This window comes from Eulemur rufifrons, chromosome 15 (assembly GCF_041146395.1).
Source record: "Eulemur rufifrons isolate Redbay chromosome 15, OSU_ERuf_1, whole genome shotgun sequence".
Taxonomy (NCBI): domain Eukaryota; kingdom Metazoa; phylum Chordata; class Mammalia; order Primates; family Lemuridae; genus Eulemur; species Eulemur rufifrons.
Window position 1 is genome coordinate 20,658,900 of NC_090997.1, and position 27,746 is coordinate 20,686,645.

Genomic DNA, 27,746 nt, shown 5'->3' on the forward strand with positions numbered 1-27,746 from the left:
TGAGAACCGTGTAGCGACTGTCCTGAGTGTCCAGTTCGATGCTCCTCAGGGCGGCTTGCCTTAGGAGCTCAGCCCTAAATTGGGATTACAAACATTTTTGAGATAACCTTGTTCAAGTTTGTGTTCACTGAGCCGGACACGTGGGTTGAGTGTGAGGTCCGCGAACCGGCTAGCGCGGCAGGCCCAGTAACCGTCGCCCACCGCGAGGAAGCGCGCGGGGCCGGTGAGCCGGGCTGCGTTTACGGGCGGCGGCGGCATTGCGCATGCTCCGAGTGTCGGCGCAGGTTGCCGTAGCCGAGGGGGCAGCTCCGCTGCGGCGTCCGGGGTCTCCAATAGGGCCGACGCTCCGGTGCTCTCACTGTCCTCGGCCTTGGCTGGCAGCGGGCGTCCCTCTGCTTCGCGAGTCGCCGGCCTCAGCCGCCGCTCCAGCGCGCCCCGACCTGGCCCCCTGCCCCGCGAAGATGGCTGCCGTACGCCGGGCCCGCAGTTACTGCCGCTGCCTGGTGCGCTTCTCCGACCGAGAACTCTGCTAAGCCCCGCTGCAGCAGACAGGCAGGAGTAGACACCCGGACACCCAGCACCGCTCCTCCGCGGGGGCGGTGCAAGGGGGCGCGGAGAGCCCCTCGACCGCAGCTGGCCGCCCCGCCAGCATGGTAACCTGGACAGGGGGTGCCGGGGGAGGACTCTGCTGGGCGGGGGTGCGGTGCGCAGGAGCCAGACCGGGGGGTGGGGGCGTCTGGGGGAGCGGGGAGGGGAGACTGGGGGCGTGGGAGCTGTACGGCCGCCACCCATTATAGGCGCCCTGGCTTGAGAGGGAGTGGAGGGGATGTCAGCCCTGACCGCTCCCCAGGGTTCCTTCCTGCTGTACCCCCAAGCCGGGCTCGATATGAGAAGGGGTTTGCAGGACAGCCGAGAAAAATGCCCGTCCTCGGCTCACTGAGGATGTTGAACCAATCTCGCCCCTCTCGGGGGATAACATCAAAAGCATTGAGCGTGGATTGAGACAAACCATTGTAGCGTCTGAATTCGAGTGGGAGTCCTGGCAAGAAGAGACACTTGTTGATTGCTCCTCTTCTAAAAAGCCGGGCCCACTGAGAGGCTGTTGCGGCGCCTTAAGTGTCCTGGGTTTGGGACGTAATTGCCCCGCTAGGTGTCAATGTCCTGGGTAGGATGCTGGCAGGCGGTCCTGGCGAGTGAAGTTCCAGGGGTCGTGTCTCTCTCACTTCACGGCAGTGAGGGCCTGAGCAGTGTCTGTGCGGTCCAAATGTTGAGATTGAGCTAAACTCCAGGGTCTGACAGCGTAGATTCCATGGGACTGTTGCATGTTGGAATAAATAGTCTCTGCTCAATGCCTGCCTTTGGCTTCGAATAAATTATCCATCTGAAAAACTAATTTCTGGCTAGGGCTGAATGAATCAAGGCTGAAATGATTCCAAACTAATTAGTTCGTAGTAGACTCAAATATTTATTAAATAAATGAATGGCTGAGTAAACTTATTTGATTAAGTTAATCTGGAAGATAGAAAAAGCACCGATTGACTCTGCCCCCTAAACTTTCAGAAGTAGTTCTTTGACCAGGATTAAGCACTTAACCTTTATATTTCATTAATCCCACCTGTGAAACCAGGAGTAACATGATGAAGATACGAGCTACTCAGGTGAAAGGTGATATGTCGGTCAAACTCAGTTATGAAAAAGCAAATACCTCTGGGTGGCAGCTGAGGGCCTTTTTACTTCAAGTGGTATTTGAGTTGACCAAATATAGTAAAACCCCCAATTCAGTAATTTCCTATTTTTGTGATCATACTGTTAAGTAATAATGGATTAGAACTCAATTATAACACAGCTCAGGGATGAAGAAAGATGCTGTCGTTATTATAGGTTTGCTATTGCCTTATCCTTCAGATAATGCATTTATGTCCACATGACATTAATTCAACCAATATTTATTTAGCACCTTTTATCAGCCTGGCGTAGTGTTAGACTCTGGTACAGTACTAGGTCCTCAGTATAACCAGATCTGTAAGGTGATTTTTGACACTTTTAATCATGGGATGTCACATACGGAAATGGACCTCAAGTCACCAGATCGCTACAGATGAGACAGCTGAGGCCTGCTCAGGCCTTTACTATGAATCAAGCAATGTGTATGTTCCTAAGGTTACAAAGATGACCAGATGTGATCCCTGTCTTCGATGCACAATAGTGAAGGAAACAAAAATAATTTCAGTACAAGTTTTTTGACACAGATAAGTCCAAGTGTTATGGGAACACAAAAGAGGCTATTGAAAAGGATCAGAAAATGCTTCTGATTAAGAAGATGAACGCTGAGCTGAATCTCATATGATGAGTAGAAGTAGCTAAGTGAAGAAAGTGGCATTCCAGATGGAGAAAACAAGCAGCATTTCTGCAAGAGCACCAACTGGAGAGAGCCGCAGAAGCTCTTGAAATGAAGTCAGTTTAGTACAACTAGTAGGCCAGAGTTACAAGGCTAAATTACTAAGAGGATGCGCTACAGGACTCAGGTCCCCTCCCAATAACTGTACTTAGTTTACAGTAATAAAGCAAACTCTTAGGAGAGAGAAAAGAAGACTTCTCAATCAGATCTATACATTTACAATTCTTCATTGTGTATTTTCCTTGTAGTGTTCTTAGTAGGAAAAGCTCCCAACTTAGAGACCAAAAAAAAAAAAAACCCAAAATTGCATTTGACAATAGATGAATACTTAAATTTTCCAATTTTCTGGAAATGCATCTGAGTTCTTGACCTCATTTATTTCTTCACTGACGGTGTGCTGACCATTTTACTATATAGTAACTAGTTCAAGTCTTAAAGGCACTTCTGCTTTGAGTCTGGTTGCCAGAGATAAGGTAGGAAGCAAGGCTTATTTATGTTGTGCTGTAATGTAGTGCAAGTACAAGTTGCTACATTAAAGATCTGTGTTGATACGTTTTTTTTTTTTTTCTTGGAAATAACTTACAACTAAAATTTGCAATTGTAAAACTTACCGTCTTTAGAAATAGTGATATTAAATAGATTTTATTATTTCTAGCTAACTTTTAAGGTCATTTCCGTGATTGCCACATTTATTTATAGGACTGACCACATTAAGTGGTTGAGCAAGTTCCATTTGCTAATAAGTCTGTTAGCTAATAGACTGAACTGAGGGAACGTTTCATTTTCACTGGAAGGTGGGATTCAGTTTAGTTTAGCAAACATTTATTGAGAATAAAAGGATAAAATGAAAGGAGTCTGGCCTGAGGCCTCTATTAAGCCCCAATCCACGAAGTAATCCCAGTCCAGCTTTATTCCACTTTAACCCAATCCGATATATAAAATTCGGATTTATAAGACAGGTAAAGTAGAGGCTTCTTGACAAAAGCACACACTGTTAAGTCTTTGACTAAGAAGCTTTCCTAGTACATATAAAATGTTAACAAATAGAAGTCATATTCACAGAACAAGTTTAATAACATGCTAGTTGTATAAAAGAAGGAACATCTTTTTATGGACTGTGTTCTTTTGAGTGATCCATGAAACAAAAACTATTTGCTATAGCAGGGCAGAGCATGGCGGCACATGCTAGCTCCAGTCCAAACTACTCAAGAGGCTGAGGTGGGAGGATCCCTGGAGTCCAGGAGTTCAAGGCCAGCCTGGGCAACAGCAAGACCCAATCTCAAAAAAAACAAAAAAAAAGCTTTGTACCACAACTAAATACCATTTAGTTGTTCTTTTTTAACCACCTAACGCAAAACATTTTGATTTTATTTTTCTTGCTTCCTTCCTAACAAAACATTTTTAACTGGAGCCACTGGAGTTGTTTATTGTACAGTAATAAAAAAAATTAAAGTTTCAAATTTTATCTGATTGGTATTATGAAACTGTGAAGAAGGTATCTACAGAAAAGCAACTCTGTATTTCATTGGCATGAAACAGTATTTTCTGTTTTGGTACTTGCAGATGTTTATGGATGCTAAAATTATTTGGGTTTTTTGCCTCGGGCTCAGTTATGTTTGGAACCTGTGCCACAGCACTTTGTCAGCTGCATTTCAGAACACTTCCCTTGCTGATGGGAAATAGCCCTATGAGGTAGCCTTGCCAAAAAAAATAAGTCTTACCAGAATCTAATCAAGCCTCTCTAGATTTAGGCACAATTTACAGGAAATGAGAGAGCAAAGGAACGTATATATTGACACCTCAGCAAAATCTAAGTTCTACACAAATATGACCTGGTCTCGTCACAAATTTCAGGAGAAAAGAATTACAAGATTACAAACGTTCAAGACATATCAACCACTTGCAATGTGTGGACCTTGCTTGAATCTTGATCTCGCAAACTATAAAACGTGTTTTACATATATGGCATTTTTGAGAAATATGAATACTGTGACATGGTATTTGATATTAAAGGATTATTACATTGATAATTACTGAAGTTAGGTCATGAGCGCTTAGAAATTAATTACCCTATTTATGTTTAAATATTTTTTTCATAAAAAGTTAAAAAAGGCTGGGCGCAGTAGCTCACACCTGTAATCCTAGCAATGTGGGAGGCCGAGGGGGGAGGATTGCTTGAGCTCAGGAGTCCAAGACCAACCTGAGCAAGAGTGAGACCCCATCTGTACTAAACGTAGAAAAATTAGCCTGGTGTTGTGGTGTGCTCCTGTAGTCCCAGCTATTTGGGAGGCTGAGGCAGGAGGATCACTTGAGCCCAGGAATTTGAGGTTGCTGTGACCTATGATGACACCACTGCACTCTACCTGGGGTGACAAAGTGGGACTCTGTCTCAGAAAAAAAAAAGTAAAAAAAAAATACTTGAACTAAAAGAGAAAACCAAAGGTATTCCTATTCTATTTCCTCTTTTTCTAAGAAAAAGTGAAAATATTTTTTATTATAGATTATCAGTAGATAGTTATATGATGTATATTGATGGAGGAATTGGCTTCATTACCTAATTAACATTAATCAAATCTCAAATTATTTATGAATAGTAATGGACTTGAATTGTTATTTTATATAATACAGTTGGCCCTCTACCTGTAGCTTCCACATCCTCAGATTCAATTGTGGATCAAAAATATTTTTAGATTGGTCCGAGTACAGTACTTACAACTAATTGATCACAACCAGTTACAGATTCCTTTGTTCCTTCTCTACTTCCACTGCTTCACTTGACCAGCCAAAAAAAAAAAAAAAAGGCAGCAAAAACAATACAAGTTAAAAAAATACAATGTAACAACTATTTACATAGCATTTACATTGTATTAGATATTAAAGTAATTTAGAGATGATTTAAAGTATACAGGAAGGTATGCATAGGTTGTATGCAAATACTATGGCATTTTATATGAGGAACTTGAGCATCCATGGATTTTTATATCCTTGGGGATCCTGGAACTAATCCCCCATGGATGCTGAGGGATGACCATAATTAGATTGATTTTTAGGTGAACAGAATTGATGTTAAATTGGGGGTTGGAGGGAAATGTTAAGATTCATGGTGATGTGAGTACTGTGGTTTGGAATAGAAAATATGCTTTTCAGACTCATTTTCCTTTAGAAAGAAAGAAATATTTAATAGTAAGTTCTCAAATGCACTCTACAGCCTTGCTACTCAGTGGGTTTCACAAACTATTGACTTTAAGGTACTAAGTAGCAAGAAGCTGAATAGGAGATACAAATTATAAAGGGAGACTGGTGTTTGCATCTTCCTGATGTTATTTGGTTTTTTTCCCCCCTCAGGCAGAAGCTGAGGAAGATTGTCATTCTGATGCTGTCAGAGCAGATGATGATGATGAAAATGAAAGTCCTGCGGAAACTGATCTGCAGGCATGTTTCTTCAACTGTGTATTTCTTATTCCATTGCTTCTCATACATATGTAGAAATTGGCCATAATTATAGAGATTTGAAGTTCTTGTTTGCATTGAATTTAACTGTGTTTTCATACTAGGTTATAGAATACTTAAACTATGTTATGGATTTCTTTTTTCTCTAAAATGAAATATTGATAATTGCTGCTATGTAGTTCAGTATATGGTTGTAAAGTATTTAAGGCTTAAGCATGACTCAAAACCTGTAACCTTAAGGGAAAAGATTGACAGGTGTAATCACCTAAAAATTTAAAACCTGTATATAACAAAAGGCCCAGGAGTTCAAGACCAACCTGAGCAAGAGTGAGACCCCCGTCTCTACAAAAAATAGAAAAATTAGCCAGGCATGGTGGCATGTGCCTATAGTCCCAGCTACTTGGGAGGCTGAGGCAGGAGGATTGCTTGAGCCCAGGAGTTTGAGGTTGTAGTGAGCTATTGGTGATTCCAACACACTCTAGCCCAGGCAACACAGCAAGATCCTGTCTCAAAAAAAAAAAAAAAAAAAGTCAGCTGGAAAACCTGTTTACCACATAGGGGCAGAGGATTCATATTCTCGGTATATAGAGCACTCTTATAAATTAGTAAGAGGAACACGGGATAGAAAGATATGACTGGATAGTTAATGGACAAAATAATATAAATGGCCACTAAATATTTGAAGAGATAATTACTCTCATTAATAATTTAATCAGATTGGTGAATAATGTCCACTGCTGTCCAGGCTATGAGAACACTCATGCAGTGTACATGAAAATATAAATTGGTACAACTTTTCTGGAGAACAGACTGTCAATATGGATCAAAATGAAAAACATGTATTCCCTTTGATGCATCAATTCTACTTCCAGGAAATTAACTAAAGGAAATAATGGAGAAAGTCAGTAAATATGCATGTACAAAGATGTTTATTATAGCATTATTTATATGGAAAGATCTCATACAACCTAAATATCCATTACTTGTGTTCAAGAAATGATGCATCCATTCAGTGAAATACACTGTGGCCATTTAAAAGGATGAGGTAAATCTTTATGCACTGAACTAGAAAAAAAAATTCACTGTAATTAGTTAAGTGCATCTCACCAAACTTATGTTTTTTAATACTTGCTTATTTAGAATGCATCGTCTAGTAGACATTAAATGCTGCTAAAGATTCTGTAGGTTAGAAATATATGTGTAATGTGTTAGGAGTATGGGAACAAAGCAGTGTACAGAGTATAGAAAAATTAATTTAAAAAACATTTTAGGCTGGGCGTGGTGGCTCATGCCTGTAATCCTAGCACTCTGGGAGGCTGAGGCGGGCGGATTGTTTGAGCTCAGGAGTTCGAGACCAGCCTGAGCAAGAGTGAGACCCCGTCTCTACTAAAAATAGAAAGAAATTATATGGACAGCTAAAAATATATATAGAAATAATTAGCCGGGCATGGTGGCACATGCCTGTAGTCTCAGCTACTTGGGAGGCTGAGGCAAGAGGATCGCTTGAGCCCAGGAGTTTGAGGTTGCTGTGAGCTAGGCTGATGCCATGGCACTCACTCTAGCCCAGGCAACAGAGTGAGACTCTGTCTCAAAAAAAATAAAAAACATTTTAGATTTTTTTTTTTTTTTTTTTAAGGAAGTTAGGGGCTGGGCATCATGGCTGATGCCTGTAATCCTAACACTTTGGGAGACCAAGGAGGGAAGATAGCTTGAGGTCAGGAGTTCGAGATCAGCCTGAGTGAGACCCTGTCTCTACCAAAAATAGAAAAATTAGCCAGGTGTGGTGACGTGTGCCTGTAGTCCCAGCTACTTGAGAGGCTGAGGGAGGATTGCTTGAGCCCAGGAGTTTGAGGTTGCAGTGAGCTGTGATTGATGCCACTGCACTCAAGCCGGGGTGACAGAGGAAGACTCTGTCTCAAAAAAAGATAAGGAAGCTAGGGATAATATATACAATTCTATTAGCAATGGCCCTCTTTGGGAGAAGCGATTCCCCAAGAGAGGGAAGCCCACCTTACGTGAAGATTGCCTTGCAGGAGGTTTACTAGGGAGTGCTCTTGGGATCAACAGCTATGGAAAGGAGAGAGGGAAGCAGCAGCGGGCAGGGGGAGAAGTCCAGCGGCCGTGCAGTCTTAATGGACTTCCTTAGCCATCCCGAGGGAGTTCTGAAGATCGAGTACCCTTTCAGAGCTGACCAGAGTTGCAAGAGGGAGCCAGGCCTTTATCAGCCATTGATCAGTCATTGGGTGGGGATTGAGAAGGCAGTGTGATCTTGCTGAGGCAATATCCAAAGGGGCTTGAAACTCAGGGCTGTTTTCAGACATTACTACCAGCAGCTGGGGTAATAAGTTATTTTTTCCTGTAGGGGAATCTGAGCAGCACGTCAGAGTCTACCACACAGGGGAACTTCACTTTTTGTGTGTTTTAAATTTTTTAAATAATATGTATAAGAAAAGATGTTTTCTTTTTGAAATATAGAATGTTTATTAAAGACTTTGTGCTTACCTACAGAATTTTTAGCAGCACTCTTAATGTGTACTAGATGATATGTTCATTAACAAATTATTGGAAGCTTACAGCTTAGTCCCTAAATGTTGGCTTATATTTTCAATTCTAATTAAAATTTGTATCCCAATGTCATTATGCTTTTGTTCTACTGACTTATTAATATTTTGGGCTAATTTTCATGATTCTCTAAGATTTTGAGCAGAAAATTATTTTAAAAGATAACAGGTATTTAATGAGTATTTAGTAATTTAGAAGACAGTGTTTTCTGGTCTTAGAATAAGTATACACATGGAAGTAGATGTTGGACATAGTAATAAATTGTTCCAGAATTGAGCTACCCTTCCTTGATGCATCCATCATAAAATGCTTTTCTCCCTGTAGGCACAACTCCAGATGTTCCGAGCTCAGTGGATGTTTGAACTTGGCCCAGGTGTAGGCTCTAGCAAGTTAGAAAATCGACCTTGCAGAGCAGCTAGAGGATCTCTACTGAAAGCAGCAGCAGATACCAAAGGAAAACAAGAACAGGCAAAAGAAGAAAAGTTAAGTATTATTGACATTGTAACAAATTACCTTTCTTGAAGGCACATAGAAATTTTTACTAACATAAGTAATCATAATCCAACTCTGGGGACATAAGCACATGATTTGTAAAATTTTTCCACATGAGGAAAAATTTTGACCAGTATGCTAGTTTACACATCCCTCAATATTTCTAGGACTTTGGGTTATACCACCACTCCTCCTTGAGCTTCTTTCCCTGTAGGTACACTATCTTCATGGAATTGTCTGTTGCTAATGTATAGACCTCTGAGATTCATTTGGTCTCTAATAGATTGATGCCTCTTAATTTATTAATAGAAGCCCAAAAGGGAAAAAAATTGTCTACATGTTAATGCTTTTCCAAAGGTCTTAACTTAATGTAGTATTTTGTTATGTTTTTAGTTGATCAATTTACAATAATGCATTAATCATTTCTGTTTTTTCCTTTTTGTCAGCTTTATTAGGGAAGCCACCACCATAATCATAATACAGAATAATTCCATCACCCTAAAAAGATTCTTAGTGCCCATTTGGCGTCAATCCTGGAAACGATGTGTTTCTTTCACTACAGTTTTGCCTTTTCTTTTTCTTTCTTTCTTTCTTTTTTTTTTTTAATTTAAAAATATTAAGGGAATAGAAATGTTTTTGTTACATGGATAGCTTTTGTAATGCTTGAGTCAGGCCTGTAAGTCTGCCCATCACCTGAATAGTGTTCATTGTACCTGTTTATTGCCCCTCCCTTAATCATTTCTTTATTATGGAAAATTTCGAAAGTGCTCACACTGAAAATATTTTGAATACTGTCTAACTAGTCACCTCTCTCCTGGTACTTATTCATATGGACTAGGCACGGCACACCATTTCACTTTTTGTTATTTTCTTCATAGAGGCTGTCATCTATACACCATCAGGCCCAAGGTTTTTTTGTTTGTTTGTTTGTTTACAGACAATTGATCACTAAGTAATGGACATTGCCATGATGACTAAAATCTTCTGTACTTGCTTTAATTTTTATTTCACAATATTATAGGTTGATAGGTATGGGAAGTCCCAGGCACTCTTCACTCAGCCTCCCCCAATGGGAACATCTTGCATCTTGTACTGTAGTACAATGTTGCAAACTAGGAAATAAACATTGGTACAAGCCACATTACTCATATTTCCTGGGTTTACAAGCAGTTATCTGTGTGTATGTGTATAAATAGCCTGTACAGTTTTATTACATACATAGCTATGTGTAACCACCACCACAATCAGAATAATTTTGATATTCCAAGAATGTTGTATAAATGGAATCTGTAGTGTGTAGCCTTTTGAGATTGGCTTTTTTCCCTCAACATAATTCCCGTGAGATCCATCCAACTTGTTTTATCAGTAGTTCCTTCTTACAGCAGAATAGTATTGCATGGTATGGATGTACCCCAATTTAACCATTTATTTACTGACTAAAGGACATTTGGTTGTTTCCAATTTTTGGCTATTATGAATAGAGCTGCTGTAGATATCTTTGTGCAAGTTTTTTCATGAACATAAATTTTCATCTCTCTGGGATAAATATCCAAGAGTGCAATTGCTAGATTCTATGGCAAGTGCTTATTTTTAAAAGAAACTGCCAAATTGTCTTCCAGAGTCTCTACCATATTATGTTCCCACCAGCAATGTATGAGGGATCCAGTTTCTACACATCCTCAGCAGCATTTGGTCTTGTCACTACTTTTTAATTTTAGCCATTCTGATAAATGTGTAGTGATATTTCATTGTGATTTTAATTTGTGTTTCCCTAATGGCTAATGATGTTGAGTATCTTTTCATGTGCTTATTTGCTATCATCTATATATCCTCTCCGTGAAATACCTGTTTATGCCTTTTCTAATTGGATTGCTGATGAGTTTTGAGAGTTTTTTATGTATTCTAGAAACAAGTTCTTTGTTGAATATGTGGCTTGTAAATATTTTCTCCCAGTTTGTAGCTTGTTTTTTCATCCTCTTAACAGGGCATTTCGTAGAACAACAGTTTTTAATTTTGATGAGGTTCGTTTTATCAACTTTTCCTTTTATGGATAGTGCTTTTGGTATCAACCATAAGAACTCTTTGGCTAGCCCTAGGTCTGCAAGATTTTTTTTTTCTCTAGAAGTTTTGTAGGTTTTACATTTTACATTTAAGCCTATCATCCATTTCAAGTTAATTTTCACATAAGGTATGAGGTTTAGATCGAGGTTCATTATTTTACCTACAGATGGCCGATTGTTTAAGCACCATTTGTTGAGAAGCCCCCTTCTGCCATCCATACTAATTTTTAATACAGATGTTCAAAAATTGTCACTTTATATTTTTATAGGCTCGAGAACTCTTCCTAAAAGCAGTAGAAGAAGAACAAAATGGAGCTCTCTATGAAGGTAAAAACTTGGGGCCCAGCATCGTATTTTCATGACGTTTCTGAATAACAACTCCATTACCAATTTTTTGGTTTTTACTGTTAACATATTTGGTCAGAACATCAGTATCAGTCTTCCTATATAGTTGTCCCTCAGTATTTATGGGGGATTGGCTCCAGGAACCCCTGTGGATGCCAAAATTGGGGGGTGCTCAACTTCCATATATAAAGTGGTATAGTATTCACATATAACCTACTCACATCCTCCTATAACTTTAAATTATCTCTAAATTACCTATGATAACTAATACAATGTAAATACTATATAAATAGTTGTTATGCTATATATATTTTTAATTCATGTTGTTATTTTTTTAACTGCATATTTTTGACCTGTAATTGGTTGAATCCAAGAATCTGAAACCCACAGATATGGAGGGCCAACTGTATTTGAAATTGTTTTTTTAAGAAATCAAAAATAATAATAAAAATTGTATTTCTACATTAACCTGTCTCTTCACAAAAAGATGTTGCTGGGAATCATCAACATATTGGTAGGATGAGTAAAATAACCTTTTTCTACAGTTTTAGTATTAATTCCTCAATAAAGTCTTAAAAATTGTGATTCACTTTAAAATAGGATATGCCCCTTTTATAGGTGAAAATTGCTTCAGAGGATGGGAATATAAAGGACAAATTGAGGAACATACAGATGTTTTCCTAAGTTCTAATTTACATTTTACCAACAAGAATACACTTTAGCTTTGTCTCTTTTATTAACCCAGTAGAAATGTATAACTAAACAAAGTTGTAGGACTGTTTACCATATTAGGTTTGTAATTATGCATTCATTTTGCGATAGTAAAGATAATTGGGGCATGGAAAAAATGCTTGTGCTTGAATCATTGGAAAATGTCCCCAAAATAACATTCAGAGTTGCTGTGTTTATGTGCAGGTTTCTTCTAGTGATATTTTTACTCGGATTTTAAGCCAGCCCAATTGGTCGAGTCCCTGTGCAGTCTTCCTTAGTTTGTGCGATTCCGATCTCCACAGAGTGTATGGTAATTCACACACAGTAATAGAACATGGCAGAATATAATGAATTGAATAGACTTCATCCAAGGGAAAAAGAACTAGTTGGCTTCTACAGCCCCAAGTTTTGTTGATATATCTCTGTGGGTAGAGATTATTAAATATTACAGCTCTGAACCACCTGGTGAGGAGATTTATTTGAAAAATAGATTTTAAAGGTTATTTAACTAAATAAGAGGCAGCTGGGCTAAAGGAAGTTGGATTTGTAGGATAAATTCCAAAGAATTCTTCTCTGTATTCCACCTAATAGGAAGCATTTGATTTTCCTCAACTCTGTGTCCTAGGAAAAAAGTTTGCTTAAAAGTGTTTTCTTTGGCGGGGAGGGGGGCTATAGCAGTTGTATTTTCAGAGCCCAAAGAAAGATAACCCTATAAAAATCACAGTACAAAAGAGGGTGAGGAAAAAGATGGGAAGGACTAAAAGATAAGAGTAAAATACAACATCTTAAACTTCTATAACCTGTTAGTTTTAGGAAGAAAAGCTGCTTTCTGAGGAATCAGGTTTGGAAATAAGTTTGTGTCACTGAACTACTGTTGCATGTAGAAAAAGAGAATTTGGCTGTTTGTAAAGAAAGTTACCAAATTAAACCACAGTTAAGGGTAATCAAAGGAAATGACAAAATGTATGGTCATAGCTAATTTAGCTTTATTTCTTCTTTTAGCCATCAAGTTTTATCGTAGGGCTATGCAACTTGTACCTGATATAGAGTTCAAGATTACTTATACCCGGTCTCCAGATGGTGATGGCGTTGGAAACAGCTAGTGCGTATATAATTTGGTAGACAGTAATGCATAGAGTTTGTTAAAGTTAAGCGTCTTTGCCCTGTTGACTCTTAACATGATAAGAATATGGTGCTAATTCTGTTAAGCTATATAGTCTTTGGTATATCCTTGTTTATAAAATTGTAGAAATTTTTCAATTAGGGAAATTTAAGATTAGCATATAGAAATGCACATTTTAAACAGATATAAAAATAACAAGATGATGAAAGCATTTTTTGATTTTTTTCTTTTTTAACAAAAGCAGAAATTACCGAAAGGAATAAAAGGATACGTTTCAACTTTCTGAAACCTATTTGAAGTAGAAAGTATTAAAATGTAATTAGACCTAAGTTGGCAAAATGTTAATAATGGTTGCAATTGGGTGATGGGTACATGGGATTTTTATTACACTAGTCTCTCTCTTTTTGTATATATTTGAAACTTTACATTTTCTAAAAGGCTTTTAATTATATTAGAAAAATGCTGAACTGTAAAAAGACTTTATTCTCAACGTATCTAGGTAGAACATTAAACCTCTAACATTTGTTTAAAAGCACAGATACTAAATATAAGCGTTCCTAAAAGAAATAATGTTTCATTGTACAGGTGCCACTTGCATCAAAGTCATGAAGTAGCGTTGACTGTTTTATATGGACAAAAATCAAGAGAACATGTTTTTAAGATGATACTTTTGAAGCTATTTGTAAAACAATTATAAAATTGTTTGAGCTTAATCCCTCTATTCCCCAAAGCCAGGTTACTGATACTAGAAGGGAAGAAAGTCTATACCCATGAGAGAATGAATGTCAGGTTTAGGGTGGGCAATACATAGAAAAATAGTTTTGATAATGAGATACATTAGCTATTATATTGCCTCTGTCATGAAATAATTGTTACCTTTATTGATAACATTTGTTATTGCCAGTGTTTTAAACTGCATATGGTATTAACACTTAAGCTTTGGATAAGTTATATTGAAAACATCCCAATGAAGGCAGTATCAATTGACTGAATTTTCAGGCAATGATACTGCTCACCAAATTATAGTTATCAGTGTGAGGAAGTTCATATTTAAAATGAATCATTTGGCTTTTTCTAAACCTTCTTTAAATTTGGTTAGAGTGATTTAGACCCTACCTAAATGTTTGGGTAGACAACATTTAGTTTTATAAATAGGTGCCAAGTGCTGTTAAAAAAAGGTCATATTGGCCGGGCGCAGTGGCTCATGCCTGTAATCCTAGCACTCTGGGAGGCCAAGGCCGGAGGATTGCCTTGAGCTCAGGAGTTTGAGACAAGCCTGAGCAAGAGCAAGAGCAAAACCCCGTCTCTATTAAAAATAGAAAAAATTTGCTGGGCAACTAAAAATAGAAAAAAGAAAATTTAGCCAGGTGTGGTAGCATGCACCTATAGTCCCAGCTACTCAGGAGGCTGAGGCAGGAGGATCACTTGAGCCCTAGAGTTGGAGGTTGCTGTGAGCTAGGCTGATGCCATGGCACTCTGGTCCAGGTGACAGGGAGACTCTGTCTCAAAGGAAAAAAAAATAGCATTCTGGGAGGCCAAGATGAGAGGATCACTTGAGGTCAGGAGTTCGAGACCAGCCTGAACAACAGCAAGACCCTTTCTCTGTTTTAAAAAAAGAAAGAAAGATTGTATTAAAATATTAAAGAAGCATTTCTCTTCTTCCTCATCCCTTTTATACAAACCCAGAGGCTATGAAAGTTCTTTAAGGATATAATCATTTTTTTAAATAAGATCTGATAAGCCCTAAATGTTTCTTTGCTTTTCCCATAGTGTTTGTAGAATAGCCATTGAGTCCATCTAGCCTCAGCCATACTTTTTGTTGTATTATAAAAAGCCCTTCCTGGTTTTCTAACTTCATCCTCATCTAAGCCTTTTTGTAAGTCTGATGATCTTTAAGGTTTACTTCAGCAAAAATGGAAAACTAGACATTTTTTAGAACTCTTAACCACACCTTTGTGTATGTTGGTAGATGATTTGTGAACTGTAAAGTTTTTTCAGATTAGGTATTTTCTTCTCTGAAAGTAGGATGATAAGTTAAGGCACATCCATTAGAAAACCCTTGGTAAGTACCTCAGGTGGCATCCGTATATTTGATTTTTATCCAGTTAGAATGGATTAAGATCACTTAAAGAATTTACTTACCTAAAATTTACTTACACAAAACTTACATAAAGAATTTACTTACATTTGATTACTTTCAAATCATTTGAAATTTTTTACTAACTCATGAAATCTCTTCTTTACAATAAAACTAATTAGTTAAATCTTAACACCTGTATTTGAAAATCCTAATTTGTTCTGAGTGGTAATTACCGAAGTTTTTTTTCTTTGGAAGAACTTGGTATGGTACCCCTTTGTAAGGTGGGATAAACTATTATCACATTTCAAAAAGTATCACATTTTTTAAATTTTATTTATTTATTTTTTATTTCAGCATATTATGTGGGTGCAAATGTTTAGGTTATGTATATTGCCTTTGCCCCCTGCATGGTATCATGTTTTGAATAAGCTTTTAGGTGACTTTTTCAAAAGCAAAGTTGAAAGTGCTATGAAAAATCAGTTTTTAAACTATATGTTTGTAGACTGAGGTACTTAATTTACTCACCTTCCTTCTCTTTTCAGCATTGAAGATAACGATGATGATAGCAAAATGGCAGATCTCTTGTCCTACTTCCAGCAGCAACTCACATTTCAGGAGTCTGTGCTCAAACTGTGTCAGCCTGAGCTTGAGAGCAGTCAGACTCACATATCAGGTGTGGATTCTTGGTTTTCGTTACTCAGTGAGAAATACTTTAACCTGAGATTAAAGATTTCCAAACTTAGAAGGTCAGATAATTTGCCAGATTATTGCTGCTCTAGTTCAGGATATGGTGGGAGATCTAGTTATAATTACAATTTATATATGCTAATAAGCTTTTCAAAATCTGAAGCACAGCAGTGTTTGTAGCACAACACTACACTTGTTTAAGGATGCTATACTTTTTTCAGTGAAGATCTAAGTGGGTGAGTCTGAGCTGTTGAGGTAGCCCTAAGAAAACTGGAGGAATACTGGTATTATGAGACATTTCAGCCAAGTTGGACAATAGTCCTGAGACAGGCCGAATATTTAGAAATGACTGTGTTTTCTTTTCATATGTTAAATGTTATTTAATTAGGTATGGGATTTTTCAGAGAAGACAATTGAAAATTTTCAAGGAGATGAAAATAACTTTTTAGTGTTAATTCAATTTGGCTCACACATATAGTAGAGTATTTTTCTAACACATTTATGTTAATATATCTCAGCGGTAAAATAATCTTGCATGGGCAAAGGGTGCTTTATAAAAACAGCTTCAGATCTTTTCTTTACTGAAAAAATAAAGATACTTGTGTCTTGATAGTAAGAACCATTAATTACTATTGGGTAGTTAAGTACATTCATACAGTAGCTCTGAGCAATACTGAAAGTTTGATTCATAAATTTGTAGGAATGCATTAATGCACTGAGAACACGGTTGTGACAATAGAAGGACATAGAGGAGAGTCATTGAAGGGTGATTTTCTTTTGCAGCGCTGCCAATGGAGGTCCTGATGTACATCTTCCGATGGGTGGTGTCTAGTGACTTGGACCTCAGATCGTTAGAGCAGTTGTCGCTGGTATGCAGAGGATTCTACATCTGTGCCAGGTACATCCTTTTTTCTTCTTTAAACAACTCAGGTGAAAAGGGTTATATTCTTGCCAATTTTGATAAAAGAACTTGATTGATGTTCTGGGTAAAAGCTTAGAACAAACAGAAGTTTTGCTGAGCTGTGCTTAATGTGATTTTCTCAAACAACTTAGCATTCAAAGGCTAGAATGTGTTACATTTCCAGGGTATGGCGTAATATGTAGAACAGATGTATCACACATATTACTTCCATAGGGTTTGCAGGCTAGCTTAGCGAATTTGGAAAAAACAATTATATTAGAAAAATGTATTAAAGTCATTTTTACAGTAACTCTAAACCCATTGAGTGATAATGATTCAAATTAAGATTGCACTAGAATTTTCTTTTGGCCCCTTAAAAGTTATCCTATATTTTTAAAATCTTGCTATGTGAAAAATAATCATAGTTCAATCTAAAATCATTTGAAACTGATCTTTCATGGATATCTCATATAGAAATATATGCTTAGTCCTTAGCATCTAAAATGTTTTTTATAACTTTAGTTTTTAAAATTCAGATACATTGTTTTTAAATAACCTAATTCCATTTGGAATCTTATATTTTGCATAAAATATTCAAATTCTGAAACAAGTAACTATTAAACATGTAGCATATTGCCACCAACCTTTTGAAATTTGGGTCTCTAGAATTGTTATGTTAACCTAAATAACAGAGAGAGGTTCTCTAAAGAAAACATTTACTTGGGAATAGGGCATTGCAGTGTGAATGCATATGCCCAGTGGGAATGCTATGTACATATTCAGGGAGATAAAGGAAGACAAAGGTTTTTAAAGAAAACAATGAGGAAGATTACATAATTATTTTGAAATAATTTTCCTTGGCTACAAAGATCAATAAGAAGGGTGACAACAGTTTGCAGTTGGACAGGCTATTGCTGGGCAGATATCCTTGAAGAAGTATTTTTTGTATAAGGTTGCAATGGCCTTTGTACAAGGTTATGTTTTTTGTAGAGTCTTTTTGTTATCAGGCACAAGAGAAGTAAGAACCTTCTCTTCATGGTCTTCCTTGGCTCTATTTGTCAGGTTTTTCTTAACATTAGTGAATCCATTTTGATTTTAACAACTTTCACATTTTGCCCTTTTGATCAGGATCTTTCTTCTAAAGCATCATTAATAAATTATCCTGTAGTTAGGTTTTAACATCCCACGGTGCCAGGATGAACCTGTCTTGGTTGCTGGTCTCATCCCACTTTGGGGGAAGTGATTGGCAACTAGGATCAGCGTGACAGCCCTTTTAACCACATTTGAGCAACAGGGGAGGTTTGAAGAAAGTGGGACCAGGCTAAGTCTACCTGGAGTCCATTATTAATTTCAATTTTGTCTGTTCTGTAGTTTTTGTTATCATCTCTCAGTGCTAGGCCAGCATTATTTTGTTAGAAGTTGTGCCTCTGCAAAAATTTAACAAGTAACAGATGCAAAGTTTAAAAAGGGAAAATACAGAGTAAAATTAATAGTAATATGACATTCTGGTTTGCATAATGGTTTTGAACCATGAGCCTAGGCTTAAAGACAACTAATTGAATAAATCAAATGACTATAGGAAATTAGGTGAGACTGTTGTAATCATGTAGCTTGTTTTCTTATTTTATGTATATGGGTCTCAACTTTCCGAGAGGAGTTTTTGCAGGTATAGCATGTCATATTAGCAATAGCACACTTTCTTATTTAACCAGTGGATACTAAAGGATTTCTTAGGTTAGGTCCTGTTAAGTTACCAGCAGAAGCCATTGATTGTGAAATTTCAATTCCAGTGGTCCCCAGCCTTTTTGGCACCAGGGACCAGTTTCATGGAAGACTGTTTTTCCACGGATGAGGGGAGGCAAGACTCACACAGTAAGGCAAGCAATTGGGAGCAGCTGTAAATACAGATGAAGCTTTGCTCGCCTGCCGCTCACCTCCTGCTGTGTGGCCAGATTCCTAACAGGCCACAGACCGGTACTGGTCTGAGGCCTGGGGGTTGGGGACTGCAGAATTACACCATTATCCTGTCAAGTGGAAAGGGTAGCATTAAAAGGGGGTAAAAGTATTCTTACATCTTGGGAAAAGTTGTCTACTACATGAAAACATTAATTTCTCCTCCTTACTCATAGTTTTAATATCTCTAGTCATGACATTGGACAATTTAGGGAACTTTTTGTGTGGCCCATATATCAGGCATGAGGCTTATACCTTAAAATTTGAATAGTTTCAGCTTATAGGGCTTTTGGAACCAAGCAGCTTTTGTTTTCAGTTGGAGTATAGCCAAATATTAGAGGAAATTAGGCAAATTCAGGAACTAATCCAGTCTTCAGGTAGATAACAAGAACTTAATGTACAAGACCACAGTCTGATAACAGGTGTATTATAGTTTTTCTTTAGAAATACTTTTTTTCTGTATGTTGATGATATATAGGAATCCTGGATTTAAAAACCTCTTGAGGCTAGGAAGCCAAACCAAGGCAGACTTTAGATTTTACTTACACTCTTAAGGTTCCTTGTGCCTGCCAGGAAATGACAGTTTTTACCCACTCTAAGGGCTGAGAACTCTTGAAGCCAGGTATTTTATACACATTCTTAAATATGACATTTCAGTCAAAGCCTTGGTAATATAACCAGTGTTTACAATTGTATCCTGTTTATAAAGAGAGAATAGATTTTTATTGAACTTATGTAAATAAGAATACTCATGAATTGTTTCTGAATTTCGGAGGAATCAAGTAGAGTGAAAAAGCAAATGCTTCCACCTTTTTGCACAAAAGTATGCTTTACCAAATTGTTGTAAATGATAGATAGTTTATGAGAGAAAAATTCCTTAAATCTGGAAAACAAAATATTTAAGAAAAGAACCAACAGTGTTTTAAATAAAAGTCTTAAAAACATCTTTAATTATTCCATCAATTTCATGCAATTAATTTTTTGTTTTGCTTTATCTTGACTAGCAGTTTAATGAACCCGTCAGTTTCTTTATTAGAATTCTGAAAATTTTCATTTAGTCCATCAATTTTTTTTTTAATTATTTTGTAGAGATGGAGGTCTTGCTATTACTGAGGCTGGTCTCAAACTCCTGGCCTCAAGTGATCCTCCCTTCTTGGCCTCCCAAAGTGCTAGGGTTACAGGTGTCAGGATTTTCTTAATATTAGTGATTCCATTTTGATTTTGACAACTTTCACAGTTATTCCATTAACTTGTAAGTATACATGAGAGAACATAATAAGGGATTGGTTAAGAAAGCAAGTTTTCAGGAATAAAACTCTGTGTCATCATCAAGTAAAAGTAATGGCAAAAAGAAGACATTTCAAGTGCACATTTCAACATAAATTTGGGGGGATTTATCTTTTGTGGTCTAATGCTAATATAAGTAGTTTTTACTTTTTTAAAACTTAATATTAAGCTACGGGTGGTGGCACACACCTGTAATCCCAGCTACTTGGGAGGCTGAGGTGAGAGGATCGCTTGAGCCCAGGAATTCTGGGCTGTAGTGTACTATGCTGATCAGGTATCCACTCTTAAGTTTTGCATCCATATGGTGACCTCCAGGAAGTGGGGGACCACCAGGTTGCCTAAGGAGAGGTGAACTGACCCAGGTCAGAAACAGAGCAGGTCAAAACTTCCATGCTGATTAGTAGTGGGATCATGCCTGTGAATAGCCACTTACACTATAGCCTAGGTGACATAGCAAGACCCTATCTCTTTTAAAAAACAAAACAATATTTTAAGTTATAGATGGAGTTAAAAATATTTTGAGCTGTATCAGAATCATGTCAACTTTCAATACATCTTTTACTTAGCTTTTTGCACTAATTACATAACAAAGTTCTGTTGGTGCTACCTTCGAAATTTACCTCTGTTCTGACCATTTCACCACTTCTGCAACTATCATTCTGACTCGGCCACTGTTGTGTTTGGTCTGGATTATGCAGTGGCATCCTACATGGTCTCCCTGTCTCCCTGCTTCCATTCTTATACCCCTAGAGCATATTCTCCATAAACCCAATAGAGTGATCTTTTAAAAGCATAAATCATGGTCAAAACCCTCCGGTGGCATCACCTCATATAAATAGGCACTCCTGCCTGCAAGATGCTACCTGGTCTATCCCTGGCTACTTCTCAGATCATTTAGTCCACGCTTCACCTTGCTCACTTTGGTGAGTCCACCAGTCACACTCCCGCCTCAGGGCCTTGCACTTGCCATGGCTGCTGCCCGGGTTACTTTTCCCCATCACTACCGTCACCTTCCCAAAGAGACCTTTCCTAGCCACCCTATCTGAAATAGTCTCTGTTTCCTCAGCACTGTCTTCCTGTTTGCCGACTCCCCTTAGTCTTTTGGTTGATTTTTGCACTGAGCATACTACCTAAAGCTTCTCTGTTTGCTTTACTACCAGTAAAAGAGCAGGGCCTTTGCCTTGTTCATCCAACCCCCCCAAGCCCTTGGAGCAGTGCCTCCCAGGTGCTTAATAAATATTTGCTGAATAAAAGATGGCTGATAGCAAAAATATTTATGTCTGCATATAGGGACTTAGGCTTTTATACTTACTGATGTCGTGCTTTATTCCCTAGAGACCCTGAAATTTGGCGTCTGGCCTGCTTGAAAGTTTGGGGCAGAAGCTGTATTAAACTTGTTCCATACACATCCTGGAGAGAGATGTTTTTAGAACGGCCTCGTGTTCGGTTTGATGGTAAGCTGAACTCTGTAGCACTCAGGAGAAATGGTAATCTGTAATGCTGATTTTGATAAATATATAGTGTAAATTTTCTGCAGTGAACCTAAGTACTGTGGGCATATTTAAGGGAAAACATAATAAAAATAAAGCTGGAAGTGTGTTATATGATTATAATTTTTAAAGTTTTTTTATGTTCTTGTAAAAAATCTTTTTTCTTAATAGGAGTGTATATCAGTAAAACCACATATATTCGTCAAGGGGAACAGTCTCTTGATGGTTTCTATAGAGCTTGGCACCAAGTGGAATATTACAGGTACAACTGTAGTAAACTGAGTGAGTGGAAAATTCTCTCTCTCCAAGTAATTAGTTCATTAGTTACATGGATGTCTGTTCTTTGTTGCTTTTGATTTAATCACAAAATGACCCCCAGTATTTCTATCCATTATTACAACATAGGAATTGCACTCAAAAAAACAATTGGTTAATATAAATTATATAATTCTTTCTAACCTCTATATTTTAGAGCTCTCCTTGTCTTTTGGGAATACTCATTTGCCTTTTCAAATAGCTTATGCTTTTATTCATTTCTATTGTTTACCAAATATTACTGTCATTGAAAAATAAGTAGGTATGTTAACCACTGTATTTTTAGGATCTCACTTTTGTTTGACATTAGTGCTATAGGAGAAACACAGAACTTCAATGAAGCAGCATTTATTCTAACTTTTACTCAGTGAGTGAAACTAAATTCACCAGTTCCCCCTAAGGAAGATGATAAAATGTCTTCAGTTCTTTGTTGCTGGACTAACAGGTTGTCAGTCATGTTTGTTTGAACGATGTTTTATCAGTTCTTTGGCCCATGGTATTTCAGTTTGGGTTTCATAGCTGTGAATAGGTTTAGGTGCTGATAAATAAGGACATGTTTTATACTTTGTATGTGTGTGGTGTGTTTTGGTGTTTTTTGTCTTTTTACCTAGGTACATAAGATTCTTTCCTGACGGCAGTGTGATGATGTTGACAACCCCTGAGGAGCCTCAGTCCATTGTTCCTCGCTTAAGAACTAGGAATACCAGGTATGTTTTCTACGGCTTTCTGTCTAGTCCACATTTTATATGGTTATTTGTGGGTTAATGTAACCCGGTGCCTCCCTGACTAATACTGGATGATTTAAAAAGCAATCATTTGGGGACACTTGTGAAAAATACCAATTCCTGGGCTTCTTCCTAGAGAGTGTACTTCACTAGCCAGGTCTTTGGGGCCTTGAAATCAAGGTTAACTTACATCCTGGCTGACTCTTTTCAGGCAAGTTTAGTAAACACTGTTGTAATTCATTGCTTCCTAGACTTAAAGTGTTTTTTTATCCTTTAGAACTGATGCAATTCTACTGGGTCATTATCGCTTGTCACAAGATACAGACAATCAGACCAAAGTATTTGCTGTAATAACTAAGAAAAAAGAAGAAGTGAGTATGCAAATAGAATTAACACTTTTCTTCCTATTTCAATATCCTGTTCATTTAAGCATTCTTAATTAGAATAAACAAATGATGTTTCATTACTTATATTATTATACAAAGTGTTGACTTCTAGTATATCACTGAAGAGAGCTGGAGCGTTTTCTAAGATGTGGTTATTTTTTTATTGCATCAGCTTATTTTTCTTTATATGGTTTCCTTTTTTAGTCCAGTGTTTTTACATATTAAAATGTAAAGCCACAATCTCCTGTGAAATAACTATATCTGAGTGTAGTTTATGGCTCTTTTCATTTTGAGTCACGGAGTTTTTTTCCTTCCTAATGAGCTCATATAGATAATTCTTCCACAAGGATGTTCTTAGAACTTCAGTTTCTATTGGAAATAAGTGAAAGAAAGGTAATTTCCTTCTTCCTCTTCTTGCAAAAGGAAAAAGTGCCAGGCAAATATGATTATTGATGCCATTACATACTAGAGTGCTTTAAATTCTCTTAACAAATTGAGGGCCTAATTTTTTTCACAACCTTTCTTCATATGCACTTTTTAAATCCTGGTTGAAAACTATAATATTAATATTATAATATATATATATAACCAAGAAGTCAGTTGTGAGGTAGTTAGAATATTTGCCTGTTACCTTTATAATTAATAGTTTTTTGAAAGAAAGTTGTCTTATATGAAATCCTCACCTCTTTAACATCATGTACCAAGATGGTGAGGGCAGGGTTTCATCTGAGTCCTATCACCTGTGGCCACCTGTTGCTGACTTCTTCACCTCCCTCTGGTAGGCTCGGGGAGGCTGGGGCAGCAGTCTGAGAGGCAGAGATAGTTGCTCTAACTGAGTTTCCTGAGGTCAAAATTGGGGAATTGCGAGGCCCTAGTTGCTTAGGTTTTGTCTAATAAAGAGTTTAGCAATTCCCACGTACAGTGTCTGTTTTTTCTTCAGAATAGAATATATTATGAAACCATTCATAGCATTTACATTTTTGTGTTTTTAACAGCAGTATTTGCAGAAATGTAATTCTAATGAACCTTGTCACAGCTATTTTTCCACCGATTATTTTACTGTTATTGCAAAAGATTAGTCATACTCTGTGCTTTTTCTGCAGCCTTCACCAGTTTATTACTTTGTCTCTCAAAAAAATTCCAAGTGTTTTCTAGTAGAAAGAGACATTTCTGAAACTACTGTGTAACTTTGGTTAACTCATTTGATGTCCCTGGATCTTCATTTCTTGAGCTAGAAAATAGAAAAAAATGCAGTCATTATTGGGGTTATTGTGATGATTAAGATGATGATGGGGGGAAAACTTGATGTTTTTAGAGTATTTAACATTTTTCAAGGCATTCATATGTATTCTCGTGATATTCAAAACAACTCTTCATGCAAATATTGTTACTTTTAATGTTGCTCTTACATAATGTTTTTTTATGAACATTTATATACAAGTGAGATAAGGTTTCATTATAGCTCATGTACCTTTTCTTTTGCAGAAACCACTTGACTACAAATACAGATATTTTCGTCGTGTCCCTGTACAAGAAGCAGATCAGAGTTTTCATGTGGGCCTACACCTGTGTTCCAGTGGTCACCAGAGGTTCAACAAACTCATCTGGATACATCATTCTTGTCATATTACTTACAAGTAGGTGAATGAATAAAAATACCAAGGTTACAGCATAAATGTATACTTCCTATCCAGCTTAGGAAACTCAGATATGTGTGAATTTCTCAGAGTTAACACTACATTATAAAGCAAAATCACAGTATAATACTACTACAAACCAAGAAAATGACCAAAATGAAAAAGACTAAGCATGCTTGAGGAGGTAGAACCTCCGGATTCTCACACAGTGCCCATGGCAGTGTGAATTGGTCGCACCCCTTTGGAAATGAAAGTAGCATTCCATGAGGAGGTGATACTTAGCTGTCTATGCATTACTTATTCAAGGCAATTTTTAAGAACCAGATCTTTTTTCTCCCACAATTCAGTCTTACCATTTTTTGCTTTATTTCCATTTGATTTCTCTTCAGGGATTATACACTGATTTTATGAAAATTATAGTTAGGAAAGTAAGTCTACTAAAAAATAAGATCTCAGTTATTCCAAAGCCCAACCTATTAGGTGATTCCTATTTAAAGCCCTTTGTTCTATGAGGTAGGATTTGCCTGTATGAAATAATTAATGAACTGAAGAGGGTGTGAGAAAGGAGCAGTACAGAAAAAAGTAAAATAAAAAAAAAATCAGGGAAGTGAAATATAATTTATGTGGATATTAGAGTAAGCTGTTTGAAAGAATATTGGTGCAAGACTGAGGGTTCTCTGTTCTGATTCTGAGAGATAAGTTTTGAGGTCAGCTTCTATTAACCTCTGAAAATTTTCTCAGTCACATTTCCACCTTGTAGAGAACTTTTCTGAGAAAGAACATTTTACCATTTCTACTATATCTCCTTTTTGCTTCTCTCTGTAATCTGATGCAGTGGAATTTTTTTTTCTACTTTTCAAAGAAACCAAACCAAGAAGTAGAACCAAGCACATGAATGATAAGCATGCTTGACCCATTCATCATTTTTTTTTTTTTTTAGGAGAAAAAGGACATTATAATCATTATTTGTAGCTGCTAGTGATCACATTGTCTCCCTTATAAAGTCACTTGAGTTTTCTGCTTCATTTATTTCTGTTTTAGGGGACGAGGGGCAATAAAGGCTGTGGTAGCATAACTCATCACTTCCTTCCTCTTCCCTCACATACTTTACATCATTAAATTCTATTCTAGGAATAGAATTCTTTCTGAAACATAACATTTTAATAAGACCCTTAAAATGTCTACAGCTTTTGACTTAGAAAGTCTACTCTTAGGAACTTGTTTCAAGGACATAATCAAAATCACATTATTTTTAATTGCAAAATATTGGAAACAACCTAAATCTCCAAAAGGGAGATTATTAAGTAAATTATGGTATAAGCAGACAGTGAAATACTATGCTACCACTAAAAATGGTTTCTAAAAAATATTTACTGATGTGAGGAATTGCATATGCCATAATGTTAAATGAAAAAAAGCAGAACTGGCCAGATGTGGTGGCTCACGCCTATAATCCTAACACTCTGGGAGGCCGAGGCCTGAGGATCGCCTTGAGCACAGGGGTTCGAGACCAGCCTGAGCAAGAGTGAGACCCCGTCTCTACTAAAAATAATAGAAAAAAAAGAAAGTTAGCAACTAAAAATAAAAAACATTAGCTGAGCGTGGTGGCACGTACCTGTAGTCCCAGCTACTCGGGAGATTGAGGCAGGAGGATCGCGTGAGCCCAGGAGTTTGAGGTTGCTGTGAGGTAGGCTGACACCATGGCACTCTAGTCCAGGCAACAGAGTGAGACAGTCTCAGAAAAATAATAATAAAATTAAAAAAATAAAAACAATTACTAATTAAGAGTATGATCTCAAGAAACCCTAGAAGAAATTACTTCGTATGGTTCTATCTGGGTGGTAGAATTATGCAAAACTTTATACTTTTCTAAATTTTTCAAGTTTTCTACAATATGCCTATATTGTTTAGAATTTACCAAGATGAGTTAAAAATAAAAATGGCTAAAGTATAAAATGACCCCTGAAACACAAAAAGATTTTAAATGAGTTGAAACTTCCTTGTACTAGTAATTTTGTGCTTTCTTTCCAGATCAACAGGTGAGACTGCAGTCAGTGCTTTTGAGATTGACAAGATGTACACCCCCTTGTTCTTCGCCAGAGTGAGGAGCTACACAGCTTTCTCAGAAAGGCCTCTTTAGAGCCTCAAGTCCAGTCCTCTGTCACTGTTGCATGAGTAAAAGTATAGCGCAAAAAATCACCTAAGTTATAAATGTACATATATATATTGAATTGGAACTTATTTTAAATTGTTGGAGTTCTTTTAAGGAGAGTATAAATTGATTATTTTTTTTATTTAAAGGGATAGTTGATTCTTGGGGTGTTTTGTTTTAAAATTAAGAAGTTGAATTATAAGTTGTTTAAACATATTTATGTTGTGCAAACCTTAATATGAGGTTTAAATCATGTCCTTTTAAAGCAGATTTATGAGATTTCTGTAACATAAGTTGTTTTCTGCCTGAGCATCCTAATATTTAAATGCGTCAGAGGAGAGCACCACTGGATAAGCATTTTATTTCCCGCATGATATATTGCCTTTGCACTAAAGGCTGAAAATGTGAAAACCTGTTCTGGATTTTATTGAAACTGTTTCATCAATAAAGATAAACATTTCTTTCAAGAAAATATATTTGGATCACTTTTTTAAAATGTGAGACTATTTAATAAACAGTCCTAGGATAGCCAGCAGAGGCTTAGGAATCATTGTCCCTAGCTGGGCACAGTGGCATGTACCTGTAGTCTCAGCTACTTGGGAGACTGAGGTAGGAGGATCGCTTGAGCCCAGAAGTTTGAGTCCAGCCTGGGCAACATAGTGAGACCCTGTCTCTTAAAACACCATTGCCTCATTTCATCATTGGTCTTTATATGTAGCCACAGACTATAGATCCCTATACTCTGACCTCATCTAGGCACCTTACACATACGTGACATTAAGAGAGAACGAGTGAATCCCTCAGGACTGGAACTCTTCAACAAACTCAACCAACTGACTCAGTCATCATTCTTCATAAAAGAGTAGTTGGAAGATCACTTAAGCCCAGGCCTAACTCTTGTTTTGATATGAAAGTTGGCAAAGAGCCAGCCACCTAGTAAATTGCATGTTACCTTTTTACTTAAAGGTGTTGCCCCGTCCTAGTAACAGTCT

At 37.2% G+C, this 27,746-nt stretch overlaps 2 protein-coding genes across 3 annotated transcripts; both read left to right on the plus strand.

The window, feature by feature from the left end:
• Window positions 1–219: 219 nt before the first annotated feature.
• On the plus strand, window positions 220–536 carry LOC138395072 (uncharacterized). The gene has a single exon (XM_069487455.1). It carries the CDS (start codon window positions 264–266, stop codon window positions 531–533), a length of 270 nt encoding a protein of 89 aa, XP_069343556.1. The 5' UTR covers window positions 220–263; the 3' UTR covers window positions 534–536.
• Window positions 537–577: 41 nt separating this feature from the next.
• On the plus strand, window positions 578–27,170 carry FBXO9 (F-box protein 9). 2 transcript variants are annotated; one of them, XM_069487454.1, is made up of 14 exons: window positions 578–653; window positions 5,744–5,830; window positions 8,735–8,892; window position 10,457; window positions 11,232–11,289; window positions 13,021–13,120; window positions 15,764–15,894; window positions 16,692–16,806; window positions 21,385–21,503; window positions 21,711–21,801; window positions 22,466–22,561; window positions 22,857–22,950; window positions 24,451–24,602; window positions 26,634–27,170. In XM_069487454.1, exons 1-14 carry the CDS (start codon window positions 651–653, stop codon window positions 26,740–26,742), a joined length of 1,314 nt encoding a protein of 437 aa, XP_069343555.1. In that variant the 5' UTR covers window positions 578–650; the 3' UTR covers window positions 26,743–27,170. The 2 variants fall into 2 exon arrangements, with proteins under 2 accessions (XP_069343555.1, XP_069343554.1); XM_069487453.1 differs by lacking the exon at window position 10,457 and having other exon boundaries at window positions 579–653; window positions 8,735–8,891; window positions 11,230–11,289.
• The last annotated feature ends 576 nt before the right edge of the window (window positions 27,171–27,746 follow it).